Source organism: Cupressus sempervirens, chromosome 2 (genome assembly GCF_028749045.1).
Source record: "Cupressus sempervirens isolate cs-2001-9-10 chromosome 2, ASM2874904v1, whole genome shotgun sequence".
Lineage (NCBI taxonomy): Eukaryota > Viridiplantae > Streptophyta > Pinopsida > Cupressales > Cupressaceae > Cupressus > Cupressus sempervirens.
This window is the reverse complement of record NC_143119.1, coordinates 164,172,090-164,188,617: the sequence shown is the minus strand read 5'-3', so window position 1 is coordinate 164,188,617 and position 16,528 is coordinate 164,172,090. Positions and strand designations below refer to the sequence as shown.

The following is a 16,528-nucleotide window of genomic DNA, read 5'->3' as shown; positions in this document are numbered from 1 at the left end:
GTGAGCTTGTGAGTTTGCTAATGCTCAGTTCCTTCTTTGACTGAGTTTTTTTTTCTTAGTTCTTAGTGAGAGTTGACTTATTCCTTTAATTTGATTCACACATTTAATGTAAGGATCATGCATTGGGATGTTTGTAGACCATTATAAGGTCATTCCTTTAATTTGATTCACACATTTAATGTAAGGATCATGCATTGGGATGTTTGTAGACCATTATAAGGTTGACCTTCTCTTATGAAAAGATCTAGAATATTTTGTAATCAATTTTGGCAAGTATAAGTAGCAAGCCTAGTTTTAGTGAGAGCATAGATGATCAAGTAGAAAAATTCTAGAAGTTAGCAAGCAAGAGTCTAGATATCTGATAGTGGTCCTATCATGTTGGATACACTCTGATGTATATATGATCTTGTATTGGCCATAACTCAGAAGGCCTCACAGTCGGGCATGTTCATGTATGATTTGTTGAATCTATAAGAAATTTTCTAGTTCCTCTCTCCTTGGCATTGATCTCTATGTTTTTTCTTCCATCATGTTTACATAGTTAGGGGTTTGGATAGTTAGGTGTGCATTTGGCCCTAATTCTCCAATCATCCTTGTGTCATCTTATAATTCCTAGGGACTTATGTTGTCTTGTAATGGGTCAGAAGGGTTCATAGGATAACCTATGACCCCTTTCAATGCATTAGAACAAGTTTAATATGTCCCCAAGGGTCCTTATTAAGCCCCATTTTTGGGTCTCCTTCTTAGTCCCTATATCAAGATTGATCCAAGGCATATTTCTTGTTCAGTCAATCAATGGGAGAAATTTTATTCTGATCCCTTTATAGATCCTTCCATTTTCCCTATTTTGCAACACATGCATCTATCATTCATATACACAAGAAATCCATCACATACACAATCCTTCAAGCACACAATCTCTCAAGTTCTCAAGAATTCTTCAAGCATTCAAGTAATCTCTCCTTTGAAGATCAAGGATTCAAGTAATCAAGCAATTAAATGATTTTATATAAGTTCTAATATTTTCAACATTCAAGATCTCCCTTCACACATTTGGGGTCCTTTGTTGTATCTTCTACATTCATCTCCATAGCATCCACACTTATTCCTAAGTCAAACTTTAAGCATATCCATTCACAAAAGTTTTGATTTACTTTGATTTCCTTTCTTATGTTTTTTGAAGTTGAGTCAAGGCTATTGCATCATCATACTTGTTTACATTCTAAAGTCAAGAGCATATTTGTAGATTTACATTACTTCATATTAGATATACTTCCACTACTTCCTAACATTCTTTATTTTCTATCTCAATTTTAAGGTTAGTTCCTAAATTGGGGTTTGACCAAGACAAACTCCCCATCAACAAAACAAACCCCTTTTTTTCTTATAGGTTGTATGTTTTGAAAGATCGAACAAAATCCAAATTCAGAGACCCTTTTTGTAGAAATTTAAAGATTCAAAAAATATTCTACATTTGGACACCACCAAGAAGGGACACACTATGACCCTATTGCCTTATGTTGACCTTGCTGACGTAAGTCGACCCTACTGCCCTAAGTTGATTGTGCCAAAAGAAAAAGAAAAGTTTTTGGATTTTAGAGATCTTGTTATTTTAGTTCTAGAATATGAGTTTTAACCCCTTCTGACAACATTTGACAACCCATTTACTAGTTTTTATTCCACAAGATGACTTCGCTTTGTTTCCTTATTTCAATACACATTTCCATTTCTTTACATTGAGCTCTATATTTCATGTCTATTTTCACAAAACCCTCTCTTTTTTTAGGTGAGGGAGAAGTGATTCCATGAAATTCACCCTTTCGCGTTAGGCCATAAATTGACTATTAGGATTTAACCTCAAACAAAAATAACAGTTACATGCAAATATAACCAATACTAGAAAATAATGTATCGCATAAAAGAGAACACAACACACCAAGATTTAACATGGTTCACCCAATCCCTAGGCTACGTCCACCAACAGCAAGTCTAATATTATTATTATCCAGTGAGTACAAGTTGATTACAATCTGTAATCCCTTACAACTCAATACTGCCGCAAGTAGCTATAAAATCACCATTACATTACGACATCCCTAACCCTAGGCCTTTTTATACAATATTTTTGTTTCTTACCAAATTAAGGCTAGAATAATAGAAAAATAATAACCAACACCTTTTATAATATAAGGGTATTTTTGGTTTTGGGGGCACTGCCCCCAAAAAACCCCCATGGGGGCGTTGCCCCTCAACCCCACCCTATACTGCAATAGGGAGGGCACCTGTGGCACTGCCCCCAAACCCTCGTAAAAATAATATGGGGAAAAAATTGCATCAAATAAACCTCTGAGTCTGATCAGGCTCCACATCACAAAAATCTCCCACTTGGAGACTAATTAGACTCCATAACAATAACCTCCCACTTAGAGACTAATCGTAGAACTGCTAAACCTATAGCTCCCACTAGAATATCAAACCACACTAGACTCTATTGTTCTTTTTTTTTTTTTAGTCTAGAAGACCAACCGAAGCTGAAGAGGAATTCAACTTCTCCCTTGTCACTACCTTTGTAAACATATATGTTGAATTGTCATCTGTATGCATCTTATCCAGCTTTAACTATCCATAATCCAAAACTGACCAAATGAAATGGTATTGCAACTGTATGTGTTTTATCTTTGAATGTAGAGCTAAATTCTTTGCAAGATGAATGGCACTCTAACTATCTATAAACAAATAACTATCCCTTTGAGGGTGTCCCAATTCTTCCAAGAAGAATTGAAGCCATATCATCTCCTTGGCTACCTCTGTAGTAGCAACATAGTCTGCCTTTGTAGTGGATAAAGTATTAACTTTCTGTAACCTAGAAACCCAACTCACAGCTACCCACCAACAATAAATACATAACATGTAGTACTTTGCTTGGTATCAATATCCCTTGCCAAATCTAAGTCAACATAGCCCTATAAATAAGTAGTAGAGCCCCCAAAATGTAAACACTTATTGGATGTTCCTCTTAAATATCTGAGAATCCATTTGACCGCATTCCAATGCTCAAGCCCTAGATGACTCATACACCTACTAATGACTCCCACTACATGTGCAATATCTAGCCTAGTACATACCATAGCATACATCAAGCTTCTTACAACTGAAGCATAAGGTACCTTGGACATCTTATCCTTCTCTTCTTGTGTCTTGGGACACATCTCCTTAGTTAACTTCAAATGACTAGGTAAAAGTGTGTTGACAGCTTTAGCATTCTCCATATAGAAATGTTGTAACATCTTCTCAATATAATCAACCTGAGATAATGTCAATTTCTTATTCTTCCTATCTCTGCAAATCTTCATACCGAGGATTTTTTTTGCTACCCCCAAATCTTCATAGCAAATGCATGTGCTAACTGGCGTTTCAGCCCCTTAATATGATCCATGTTAGACCCAGCTACAAGCATATCATCAACATATAAACATAAAATAATGTAGCTGTCACCATCCAACCTCTTAAAATAAACACAATGATCTCAATGATACCTGCTATATCCATGCTCATGCATAAAATTGTCAAATTTTAGATACCATTGCCAAGGTGGTTACTTCAACCCATATAAACTTTTCTTCAATCTGCACACTAAGTTCTCCTTACCTTTAACCTCAAAACCCTATGGCTGAGCCATATATATCTCTTCATCCAAATCACCATGAAGAAAGGCTATTTCAACATCAAGCTGCTCCAAATGCAAATATTTAGTAGCCACAATACTTAAAACAATACGAATAAAAGTCATTTTAACAACATGAGAGAATATCTCTTCAAAATCAATGCCCTTTTTCTATGCAAATCCTTTTACCACTAACCTGGCTTTAAATTGTTTCTTACCTCCAACCTCTTCTTTCAACCTGTAAACCCATTTATTCTGTAAAGCCTTTTTACCTGTAGGCAACTTACATAAATCCCATTTCTTATTTTTCAGCAAAGAGTCCATTCCTTCATTCATTGCAGACTCCCATTGAATCCTTGTATCCACCTACATAGCTTCATCATAACATTCAGGTTCACCAGCATTAGTAAGTAAAATAGAATACAAGGAAGGAGAAAATCTTTCTAAAGTATAATTTGCCTTGTTGACCATCTAACATTCACTGGTGTGTGTGGTATTTGTTGTTGTGGTTGTTGCACATCATGAGGAATGGCTGGAACATCAGCTTTTAGAGCATCATCCAACACTACATAATCATTTTCTTTCTTCTCATGTTGTTGCAATAGATCTTTGTACAACACTTGCTCATTGAATATGACATTCCTACTTCTTACAATTTTACAATTTTCAAAATCCCAAAGCCTATAACCAAATTTATTAATGCCATATCCAACAAATACACATTTCTTTGACTTAGCTTCTAGCTTGGTTCTATTTTTAGAATCTATATGAGAAAATGCTTCACAACCAAAGGTTTTGAGAAAAGAATAACTCACCTTCTTACCAGTCCATGCTTCCTCTGGAATACCACAACTCAAAGGAGTAGAGGGACCTTTATTAATCAAATATACAGTAGTATTAACAACCTTTGACCACATATGTAAGAGCAACCCTACATGCAACCTCATGCTCCTTGCATGATCCATTATAGTCCTGTTCATGTGTTCAGCCACTCCATTTTCCTGTGGAGTCCTTGGAAAAAATTTTTGTCTATGAATACCATTAATGGAGCAATAATCTTCAAATTCATGATTGCAATACTCACCACCATTATCAGATTTGAGATATTTTAATTTCTTACTAGTCTCGTTGTCAACCAAACATTTCTATTTCTTAAAAGTTTGATATACATCAAATTTTTGTCTAAGGAAATAAACCCATAATTTTATAGTTGCATCATCAATAAATGTAACATAATAATGAGAGCCACTAAGGGAAGATACCTGAGCTGGTCCCCATACATCTGTATGCACAAGCTCTAATTTCTCACTTTTATTTTCCTTCCTAGTCTTCACAAAACTCACTCTCTTTTGTTTTTCATATACACAACTTTCACAGAAATCCATATTGACACATTTTAGACCTGGTAAAACTTTCTTTGAATGAAGTACTTTTGTACCTTTCTCACTCATGTGCCCAAGTCTCTTATGTCATAGCCCTATATCATAATCTATAGCAACTATTTGTTCTCTCTGCTCAACTGCAGCAACTATTCTTGAACATTCATTTTTCTCTGAAACTAGAAGGAACAATATGACCTTTACATAGATATAAGGTGTCTACTTTCACACCTTTTGCTACTACAAGGGAACCTTTTGAAACCTTCCAATTTTTATCATTAAAAGTAACTACACAACCCTCATCACTGAGTTGCCCTACTGAAATTGAATTCCTACTCAGCCTTGGAACATGTCTTACCTCATGTAGCAGCCAATGACTCCCATTCTGCAACTTAATCTTGACTTTTCCCTTTCCAACAATCTAACAAGGTTCATTATCCCCCAAATAAACAAGCCCAAAATCCCCTTGGACATAATCAATGAAATAATCTCTATGAGGTGTAGCATGAAATGAAACACCAAAATCTAAAATCCATGAATCATCAACACTTTCTAAAGACAGAAGCAAAGCATCCTCTTTAGATTTGTTACTTACCACATTTGCCTCCTTGTCTCCATCTGGTTTATCTCCTTCATTTTTTTTTTGAGTCCAGCAATCTTTCTTTTTATGCCCTAGTTTCCCATAGTGCCAACAACCATTTGGTCCTCTTAATTGAGACCTCCTCCCCTTTGAATTTCCTCTTGATTTCCCACAATTTTTGGAATTATTTCCTCTTTCAATCATTCAGCCTTTGCTTTTTGTGTTCAAAGCACTTCCTAATGTAGATCTACATAAGGATTTCCTACGATTTTCCTCACTTAAAATAACATTGATCACATCATCAAATTTTAGGGTATTAGATCCAAAAATAGAATTACTCATAGCCACTACCAAGCCATTCTAGCTTTCTAGCAAAGAACACAAAATTAAGAGAGCCCTAATTTCTTCATCAAAATTGATACCTATAGAAGATAACTAACTAGTAATAGTATTAAACTCATTTAAATGATTTGCAACAAATCCACCTTCTGTCATTTTCATATTAAATAAATGCTTCATGAGAAATACCTTATTTGAAGCAAAGGGCTTTTCGTATAGTTTTGCTAGGGTTTGCATCAACTCTTCTATCATCTTCGTTGTTGTAATGTCAAATGTCACTGATGGTGCCAATCATAATCAAATGCTTCCAAGTTCCTTTCTGTCTAAAATCTCCTAGTTCTTATTTGACATAGTTCTTTGTTTCATGGATTTTCCTTCCAACAACTTCCAGAAGTCCTTCTGATAAAGATAGTCTTCCATTTGCATCTTCCATAACTGAAAGTTCTACCCATTAAACTTGTCAATGCTCAGCTTGCCCTCGTCTACCATTGCTCCCACTCAACCGTGAGACCTTCCTATAGAGGATTGCTAATAAATAAATGGCAATGGTCTAGCTTAAAAAAATGATGACAACCTAGCTTTGATAGCACTTGTTAGGATTTAACCCTAGATAGAAATAATAGTTACATGCAAATATAACCAATACCAGAAAATAATGGATCGCATAAAAGAGAACACAACACACCAAGATTTAACATGGTTCATCCAATCCTTGTGCTACATCCACCAATAACAAGTCCAATATTATTATTATCCAGTGATTACAACCTGATTACAATCTGTAATCTCCTATAGCTCAATACCATTGCAAGCAGCTACAATATCACAATTGCATTATAAAATCCCTAACCCTAAGCCTTTTTATACAAACTTTTTATTGCTTGCAAAATTAGGGCTAGAATAATAGAAAAATAATAGCTGATGCCTTTTACAATATAAGGGCATTTTTGGCTTCAGGAGCGTTGCCCCTGAAAAACCCCCGCGAGGGCGTTGCCACTCAACCCTGCCCTATACTGCAATAGGAAGTGCACTTGGGGCACTGCCCCTTGACCCCATCTTAGGGGCACTGCCCCCAAACCCCCATAGAAATAATATGGGGAGAAAACATGTCAAATAAACCTCCAAGTCTAATTAGGCTCTAGATCACAACATTGACACTTGATCTTGTGTTAAATCAAGCCTACATTAGGAGGTGAATCATGGTTTTCAACCTTCATTTATTGTTAGAGTAGTTGATTCACGTCCGCACTACGCATTTCCTTCCATAGATTGAGTCATGGGATGGTCAGAGAAAGTGAAGTATGAGGTGGGAGAAGGTATTGAGAAGTATGGTCATTGTGTGTCTTAACGCTTGTGACGACGATTATGAGCATGTCAATTACATTTGGTTTTACTAGATATTAAGGTAGAAACCCCAAGAAGAATCTAAACTTGTGCTCACAAGCCAACAAGCCACCTTCTTGTTTTCCAAGCCACAGCTACGAGCTTTGCTAACAAACTTCACTCCTCTCAACTACTCTTCCTCTCCATGTTGAATGAATAATGACTCTAGACACCAGAAGACCCCCTACTTATACTAAACCAAGCTACAAGTTGGCCTAGCGACCCTTACATTAAATAAACACTCATATTAAAGGCACTCTCAAGCAATAAGTCATCTTGGCTACACACATTAAATACATAACATAAATTAAATACTTAGGACAGGCCCCAAGTTTACATTGCATAACTAACTCAAGAGACCACATAAGAATACATGCACTTAGACATTGGTACATGTGCCATCTAATGATCTAAATCCTAGAGTGCAGAAGCCAACTCCCTCAGATCAAAGCTCATGAATACAATCTCTAGAGTCTACCAATAAATTAGGAACACACAACCAACAATCACCAAAATGGCTCTAACTCCAACAAGATAACTCCAAACTTTATGCGCACTTAAGGCAAGATTTCCCAATATGCCTCAAACACATCCCCAATCGTGCAAATCATAAGACCAAAAGAAATTTCTGCAACTAACTTCATCTTCACGAAAGGCTTCTAATATATCAAGGACAAGACAATGAACAATTCCATCAACTGATTCTTCCTTCACAAATCTACAAACAACCAATCAACATATTCTCTCACAGGAATAAACTGAACAACATGGTAACCCACAGATAGGGTCTACAATTTATCACCACAATCCATATCAACAATAGGTTCATCCAACTCTATATCTGTAGAAACATGCACAACAACATGTATATTAACATGGACAACAACATGTAGATTTGAAATCAAACCCACATCAGTAGCAAGATATAATTCCTCCATAACATATGCCAAACTCCCACCAGTCACGATCTCATCACCAATAGCAACCTAATTATCCATGACCAAGTGCTCTTCAATTTTCATGTTATATTCAACCAACTAATCATGAAAACAAATCTCCATCCCAGCATCAACAAGGTTAGGAAGCTCTTCAACAACAACCATAAGTTGCTCTTTAGGTTTCACACTAGACTCCACAAAGTGATCAACAAAACCAACTTCTACCTTGACCTTGCCATGCCCTCTTTAATCTCAAACAAGTCTTCTAACTAGCCAGACAACTCGTTTTCAGATCGATAGATTCCAACTCCATAAATCTCTACAGAACTCAACTATCCCTTCCTTGACTTGATCAGTCAATATAGCTTCCAACTGAGAAGACATCTCTAAAATCTTCATCTCCACCACATCATGGAGATTTGTAATCACTCTAGGGTCTAATCTTCTTGGTCGCATCTTTTGAGCTCTTTCCAAAATCAAAGCAACGAATCAACCAGATCCAACCTTCACTCTAATACCACTTGATGCAGTGCAAGGATGGAAAATCCCCAAAGGAGATGTCCTAGCCCCCAACAAATAACCAAACAATGAAACAATAACAATAACGTATAGATTTAGATCCAAATTGATGACAATTCTCATAATTTAATTATAAGATTTACATCCAACATGTTTGACTGTAAGGCCTTACGAGTTACAGAAAAATACATAAGCAAAAAATAACAATAACTCTGTAAGATCTCACAAGATCCAAACCATAGCTAGCCCAGATCCACGCTGGTAGAAACCCCAAGAAGAATCTAAACTTGTGCTCGCAAACCACCAAAAATCCTTCTTGTTTCCCAAGCCATAACTACTAGTTCTTCTAAAACACTTTTCTCCTCTTAGCTACTCTTCCTCTCTATGCTGGATGAATAATGACTCTAGACACCAAAAGACCTTGTACTTATACTAAACCAAGCCACAAGTCAACCTAGCAACCATTACATTAAATAAACACTCATATTAAATACACCCTGAAGCCACCAATCAACTTGGCTACAAACATTAAATACATAACAGATAAATACTTAGGACATGCCCCAAGTTTACAATTCATAACTAACTCAAGAGACTGCATAGGAATACACACACTTAGACATAGGTCCACGTGCCATCCAACGATCCAAAACCTAGAGCGCATGCGCCAACTCCCTTGAATCGAAGCTCACACATGCAATCTCCAAAGTTTGCTAGTAAATTAGGAATACACAACCAACAATCACCAAAATGGTTCTAACTCCAAACTCTATGCACACTTAGGACAAGATTGCCCAATATGGCTCAAACACATCCCCAATCATGCAAACCATAAGGTCCACAAAAAACAAAGCTCGGTGCACTTGCATCAATAATATAATTGTATATTTAAATATATTTATCATTTTATTTTTTTCTATAATATTGTATTGTGTTTATATTCATTGTGAGTTTTATCACTGTAGATTATTAAATATGTAATATTATATACAAATTATTTAAATTGATTTAAAAAATTAAATAACTGAAGTAAATTAATAAAATGATAAACATGATATAATCAGTTGAGTTCATGATGGTTTAAATCATAATAAGAGTTAATGTTTTGATTAGGGTTACAATTTATAGTTAGGGTTAGAATTATGTTTTAGGGTTTACAATTAGGATTATATTTAGGATCATAATTATGATTAAGGTTCACATCATCACTATTGTTATCATTAAGGTTAGGGTTATGATTTATAATTACAATTATGATTAGAATAAATATTTATATCATAGTCGCAATTATGATTATTATATAGAAAATGTTATAATGGCCATCATGCTTGCATCCATCTCTACAATTATTTCCTCTTTAAAAACTTTGTTGAAGATTTGTTCCAAAGTGTTTCATTTGTCCAAAGAATGTGTCACAAGGTTTAAGGCAAAGATTCTATAACCTTATTAATTTCATGACCAAACTTTTCGTTTTTTTCTCATTCACTTTCAATATCGCATATCCACTATACCCTAGGATAGGGGATATGACTTGTAAATAAATGTATCATGACGAGCGTAGATATTGCTATAAGTCGTCGTAGTGGGTTTAGAGCCACCAAATGTAGTTTGGCATAGTTTAGTTTTTATGTAGAATCTTCAAACAAAAAACTCATTTGACAAATTCAACGTGATTCGGCGTGTTCCATACGTCATCGCGTAAACAGTTGGGGAAGTAATCTCTTCCCAATCCGCGTCTTTACTGGACCACATTGTGCCTGCCTTCGGTCGTGACCAAACTGTACTGACTTTTTATCGAAGTAGTTGAGTTTTACAAGTAAAGGACGTCAAATTTGCATCCCTCACTGCGGAGCTCCGTCACCGTTCTCGTCGTGTCGGATCTTGGTTTCTACCTACTTTCTCCTACTCCGTTCTTCCCGAGTCCTGAACGACTTTTCTTCCTATTGCATTCGTTTTGATGATCCCCTGCTTCTCACTCTGCCTTCTTTCAATCCTCTCAGTTTTGATATGGAAGCAATTCAGATGGCTCGACTGATACTGCGGCAGCCCTACAATCTGCGTTTAAGCCGCTTCCTCTTTTTTCTCGGAATTTCATTATCATGTTTGGCCTTTTGCTGTAATGGAGTCTGTGAGGTTTTCAGCTGTGGGGATTACACTCTGGATTTTCCCTTTGGAACATATGGCACCGGCTGCGGTGACCCTGCGCTTCAGCTAGTATGTGATAATGCAGCGGAGAAGCCTTTAATTACCATTGGGGACTACCAATACTACTTACTGGAGCCTCACAATTACTCCTCAATTAATCCTTACTCATGGAATATTGTGATATTATACAAGGAATTTGAGCAAGATGCATGCAATTTCTCAGAGAGTGTCTACGATCAGTTCTGGAGTGCCAAACATTTCCATATTTTAGGAGATTACGCAAATGTGACACTGGGGAAATCATGCAGTGGTACGGATGGATCGTATGGATCAGTATTGTCCGATTTGATGTGTAATGAACATCAATACTTTAATGGCAGTCTTCCAGACTTGAGTAGCTCTTGTCAATCAAATTTTAAAATTGCAATGAATAAAAGCGAGTTGGATTCGGGAAAGTCTCTGTCTCATATTATTGACAAAGGGATCAACATAGGATGGAGTGCAAGCAAAGAGTGTCCGCACTGCGAGACAGATCACAGTAATTGTACTCTTCTCAGAAATTCATCTTTCTGCTACTGCGATGCTATGTCCTATTCACAATGCTCCACTGGTAAGACTTGAATTCTGTCTCTTAAGTTGCAAATGAACGAAATTGCAGTATCTCTCCGCAAACTCAAGGCAATTGCTTTCTTCTTTATTATCCCATTACATAGATCTCACAATATTGACATTGACGCGTTGCAGAAAAGTCGAGTAAGAAGGTCATTATTTTAGGTACGAGACATTTTTTTTTATCATATTCATAATTTTTTTAGAGACTTCTGCTGCATTTTCCGATTTTCCTTTAGATTTAGACATTGGAATTATGCATCTTGTACATTTTTTGATTCTGTGGCAGGTTCATCCATTGGAGGCGGCGTTGCTCTGGCAGCAGCAGCACTTGTCGTGTTTTTATTCTTTCGCGTGAAGAGAAGGAACCACTCTGCTACCAGGGATCTTCCAAGTGATGTTGTGAAACACAAAGGAAGGGACATGGAAAGGGGTCAGCCGAGACAAACGATTGGCAATTTGCCAATTTTTTCTTTTGAAGAACTTCAACTGGCCACAGATTTCTTCGACGAGAAGAACGAACTTGGAGATGGAGGGTTTGGTGCTGTCTATTTGGGGAAACTCGTTGACGGACGAATGGTCGCAGTGAAGAAGCTTTATCAGCAAAATTCTAGAAGGATTGATCAATTTATCAACGAGGTAGAGATCTTTGCCAATATGAATCATCCAAATCTTGTTCGTCTTTACGGCTGCACTCAGCCGGATAGTCCAGTTCTGTTGCTTGTTTACGAGTTTCTGCCGAACGGAACCCTAGCCGAGCATCTTCACGGCAGCAGAAAAAGGCCGAACGGCTTGCCTTGGGGAATTCGTCTGAATATCGCCATAGATACTGCCGAGGCCTTGGCCTTCCTTCACAGTATCAATCCGCCTGTTTTCCACAGGGACGTGAAATCCACCAATATTCTCCTAGACGAAAATTTCAGGGCAAAAGTCGCAGATTTTGGCCTTTCCAGATTGGTCCCCGTGGATGTCTCACATATTACCACTGCTCCTCAAGGCACGCCTGGGTATGTTGATCCAGAGTACCATGAATGCTTTCAACTCACAGAAAAATCTGATGTTTACAGCTTTGGGGTTGTATTGATTGAGCTTATCTCCGCCAAATTGGCCGTGGATGTGACAAGAAAAAGAAATGAAATCAGCCTCGCAATTATGGCGGTGAACAAGATGAAAATTGGAGCTTTGGAAGAACTGGTAGATCCCGATTTGGGGATTGAGGCGAATCCTGAGGTGAAGAACATGGTTACTGCAGTTGCCGAATTGGCTTTCAATTGCCTTGCAAACAACAGGGATGTCAGACCAGACATGAGGGAAGTTCAATCTCGTCTTGAGCAAATCAAAGAGTTGCATTTAAAGTATCTACAAGAACAGCCAGACTCATTAAGCAAAGAAACCATCAGGTCCAACGGTGTGGCGGTGCCACCATCTCCTACTTCTGTACAGGAAAGATGGCCCAGCATCACCTCGGACAAAAGTCCCTAATTTATTTTTGTTCAATTATCTGTGTAAGTCTGATATAGTCAATTTCAGATAAATGTAGCGCGATCTATTAGCTATTGATTACTCTGTTTTGTGCTTTTCCTTTCCTCGGTGCTTTACTTCGTGTTTAATATGAGAAATATGATGTATAAATAAAGAATAAACTAGAGGTGAAAATGTGTTTGCTCCGAATGAAAAATGTAGCATTGTCTGAATACCTAACTATTTATAAAACAAAAATATTCTTCTTTGTAGTTTTGGTATATTCAGTAGCGAGCTGTTCAACAAAAGCACATTGAAAAACCAATCCGCCTTGATTTATATGGAGAAAATGTTGCGAAAATAGACTATGAACCTTCTCTCACCGGTAAAGTCCTGCAACTAGAAGAACCTAGATCTTTGACTTTTAGTTTTTTGATTAATCTCGTGCAGATTTCAAAGTTCTGAAATAGTTCACTGCGCGTACTGACCGCGTGAGCGCCTATCTTTGTTGACTTGATAATCAAATAGTTCAGATGGTAGTTTCTTTTCATTATAGAGAGAGAGTTTTGCAATTATTGGATCTCCCCCAAACGCAATGCCGATGGACGCGATCTTTGCCCATTTGACTTCAATACAATCCCCTGTTCATCACCCAATGTCTGGTTTCAATCTTTTCTATACCTTCATTATCTATGCCCTTTTGCTACCTGGTTCGCTATATGCACACCCCAATGATACCTCTTGCAATAATACATCATGTGGCGGTAGAGCCATCCCATATCCTTTCGGTTTGCGGGAAAGTGGGTGTGGTCTGCCAAGCTTTCAGATCGACTGTGAAGAGGACGTGCGTCGTGTAATCGAATTTGGAGGCCACAATTACACAATCGTAGATGTCTTCCGCAATAATCTCACCTCAAAAATAGTGGACGACGACTACTTCAAAGAGTGCAAATCTTCATATGATAGCTTTGATGATTTAATTGACTACAGTGTCTTTGATAGCATCCAACAACAGAACTTCAGTCTGAAAATCCTCAAGTGTGACTCGCTATGCGTATACGATGATGTGTATTTACCTTCGTTGTCGTGCAAATTGGAAGAGGTGAGTGTTAAAGGGGCAATAGCACATTGGGATTCTATTATAAAAGACTCATTATATTACAACTGTAGCAGTTGTGAATCAAGCGGTGGCTGGTGCGGCTATAATGTTTCCAATACAGGGCAATTCCTTTGTTTCTGTGGGAGTGCAACCCATCGAAATCAATGCCCAATCTCAGAAGGTATTTGCCTCAGAATCTCTCCATATGCTCCTTTTTAGTAATTAAGCTTATAAGCGTTGCAGTTTGAAGAAAGAAAATTTGAGCACTATAAAGTATTATTGCTGTTATGAAAGATTATTCTTCCGGTGTGTTGAACCATCATTATTTTCTAAAGCTGATTGGCATTTTTGCGTTTTTAATGCAGGCAAGAGCTCAAGCTCGGGCGCTGTAATAGGTGAGAGGGCTTTTTTGATGTCATCAATTTGAGAATATGCCTATTTCATTTATATCCATGCATTAACATTTTTCTAACAACCGCAGGTGGTGTCACTGGAGGAGTATTGGCTGTGTTATTGATAGGAGGATTCCTAATATATAAAATGTCACGGAGGAGGAGGAAGCTTTCCACTTGCCGAGCTCTTATTGCAAACGACGTTCAGTACAACGAAAGCAGGGATATTGAAGCAGCGGTACAGGGGAAAATAGGGACTTTGCCCATTTTCTCCTATGAAATACTAAAACAGGCAACAAACAACTTCGCCGAGGAAAAAATGCTTGGAGACGGTGGGTTTGGATCCGTATATCTGGGAAAGCTTCCTGATGGGCGAGCAGTAGCTGTAAAAAGAATGTATCAGGACAACTGGAGAAGGCATGACCAGTTTATCAATGAGATTCAAATTCTGTCATCTCTACACCATCCAAATCTGGTACGTCTCTATGGTTGCACTTCTCCAGAGGGCAACGATCTGCTTCTTGTTTATGAATATGTGAAAAACGGTACCGTGGCAGATCATCTTCACGGAGAAAAGAAAGGGCAAGGATTAAATTGGAAAACACGGTTAAAAATAAGTGTGGAAACGGCTCATGCTTTGGCATTTCTTCACAAACAAGAGCCCCCTGTACTTCACAGAGATGTGAAGACCACAAATATTCTTCTAGATGAGTATTTCATGGTAAAAGTTGCGGATTTTGGGCTTTCGAGATTTATGCCTCCGGATGTAACCCATGTCTCTACTGCTCCTCAAGGCACTCCGGGGTACCTGGATCCAGAATACTATGAATGCTTTCAGCTAACTGAAAAATCAGATGTCTACAGCTTCGGTGTGGTGTTAATGGAATTGATCTCCTCAAAATTGGCTGTAGATATAAATAGGACTAGAAAGGAAATTTCCCTGGCTAATATGGCTTTGACAAAGATCAGAGAAGGTGCTTTGCAGGAGCTTGTGGATTCTAATTTAGGGTTTAATCTTGATGATGAGGTAAGATCATCCGTCTCAGCAGTTGCGGAGTTGGCTTTCAGATGCCTCCAGTCAAGCAAGGATGATAGACCAGATATGGATGAAATTGTTGCTCAACTTGACCAAATAGACCAAAATTGGGTGAATGTTAAAAGCTCTATTTCTCATTCCTCCGTCGGAAACAAAGCTTTCAGCGGCGTGGCCCCTCCCTCTCCCACTTCTGTTCAGGATAAGTGGCCAAGCACTGAAACCACTCCCAACAACAGTGCATAATTAATCAATAATAGCTTCTGGTCTTCGAATTTTTTATATTAATATTTTGGATCACTCTGCGATCCATCGTCAGCATGTAAATCTCTTTAGTTTGTAAATTTCAGAAATACTTTGTAATTGTTTGGTAATGCTTTCTATTGTCTATGTCATGTAATTGTAACAGTCCAATTTTCTCCCATGAGCATGTTTTTACTGTAATTATAACTATATGGGTGTTACTCATGCTCATGTCAGTATCGGAATACTTACATTGAATCCCCTGTAGACCCACTTAAAGCTAGAATAGTTTGATATCAGCGAATTAATATATGTTTGGTATGGATCTTTTCTAACACAGTGTCATGTTTACCACAAATGATGTATATTGATTGAAGCAGCTCGGCTTAATGTTTTCTCTGTAAGTAAATTGTAAATTGTAGTGGTTGTGGTATGAGTAGCCCATACAATTGCCATTATCAGAAGCTATATATTTCGGTTTGTTTCATTGGACCAGACTTGAATCATTTCTTATATTGTTGCATTATGCAAACGTAGTGTAACAATGAATTTCAGCAGTTGAAATAGTCTCGTTCTTGAATTATTCCATTAGATGACTTCGAACTCCCGAGTCTCTCCGTTGCCTTTATCCCCTCTACATGTAGAATTTGGTTTTTCGTTCGGCCTCGATATGCTTAGTTGTTCAGCAAGTTCATTGCTAAACATGTTAAGATTTAAAATGGGTCCCTTTTCCCTCTTACGAAG

General features: G+C 37.6%; 2 protein-coding genes across 2 annotated transcripts; both read left to right on the top strand.

Annotated features, from left to right (window-relative positions):
- Positions 1-10,583: 10,583 nt before the first annotated feature.
- On the top strand, positions 10,584-13,119 carry LOC149571561 (LEAF RUST 10 DISEASE-RESISTANCE LOCUS RECEPTOR-LIKE PROTEIN KINASE-like 1.2). The gene is made up of 3 exons (XM_089813077.1): positions 10,584-11,557; positions 11,692-11,721; positions 11,846-13,119. Exons 1-3 carry the CDS (start codon positions 10,810-10,812, stop codon positions 13,036-13,038), a joined length of 1,971 nt encoding a protein of 656 aa, XP_089669203.1. The 5' UTR covers positions 10,584-10,809; the 3' UTR covers positions 13,039-13,119.
- A 143-nt stretch (positions 13,120-13,262) lies between these two features.
- On the top strand, positions 13,263-15,915 carry LOC149571560 (LEAF RUST 10 DISEASE-RESISTANCE LOCUS RECEPTOR-LIKE PROTEIN KINASE-like 1.2). The gene is made up of 3 exons (XM_089813078.1): positions 13,263-14,297; positions 14,482-14,511; positions 14,598-15,915. The coding sequence occupies exons 1-3, from the start codon at positions 13,613-13,615 to the stop codon at positions 15,785-15,787; spliced, it is 1,905 nt and encodes a 634-aa protein (XP_089669204.1). The 5' UTR covers positions 13,263-13,612; the 3' UTR covers positions 15,788-15,915.
- Positions 15,916-16,528: the final 613 nt, after the last annotated feature.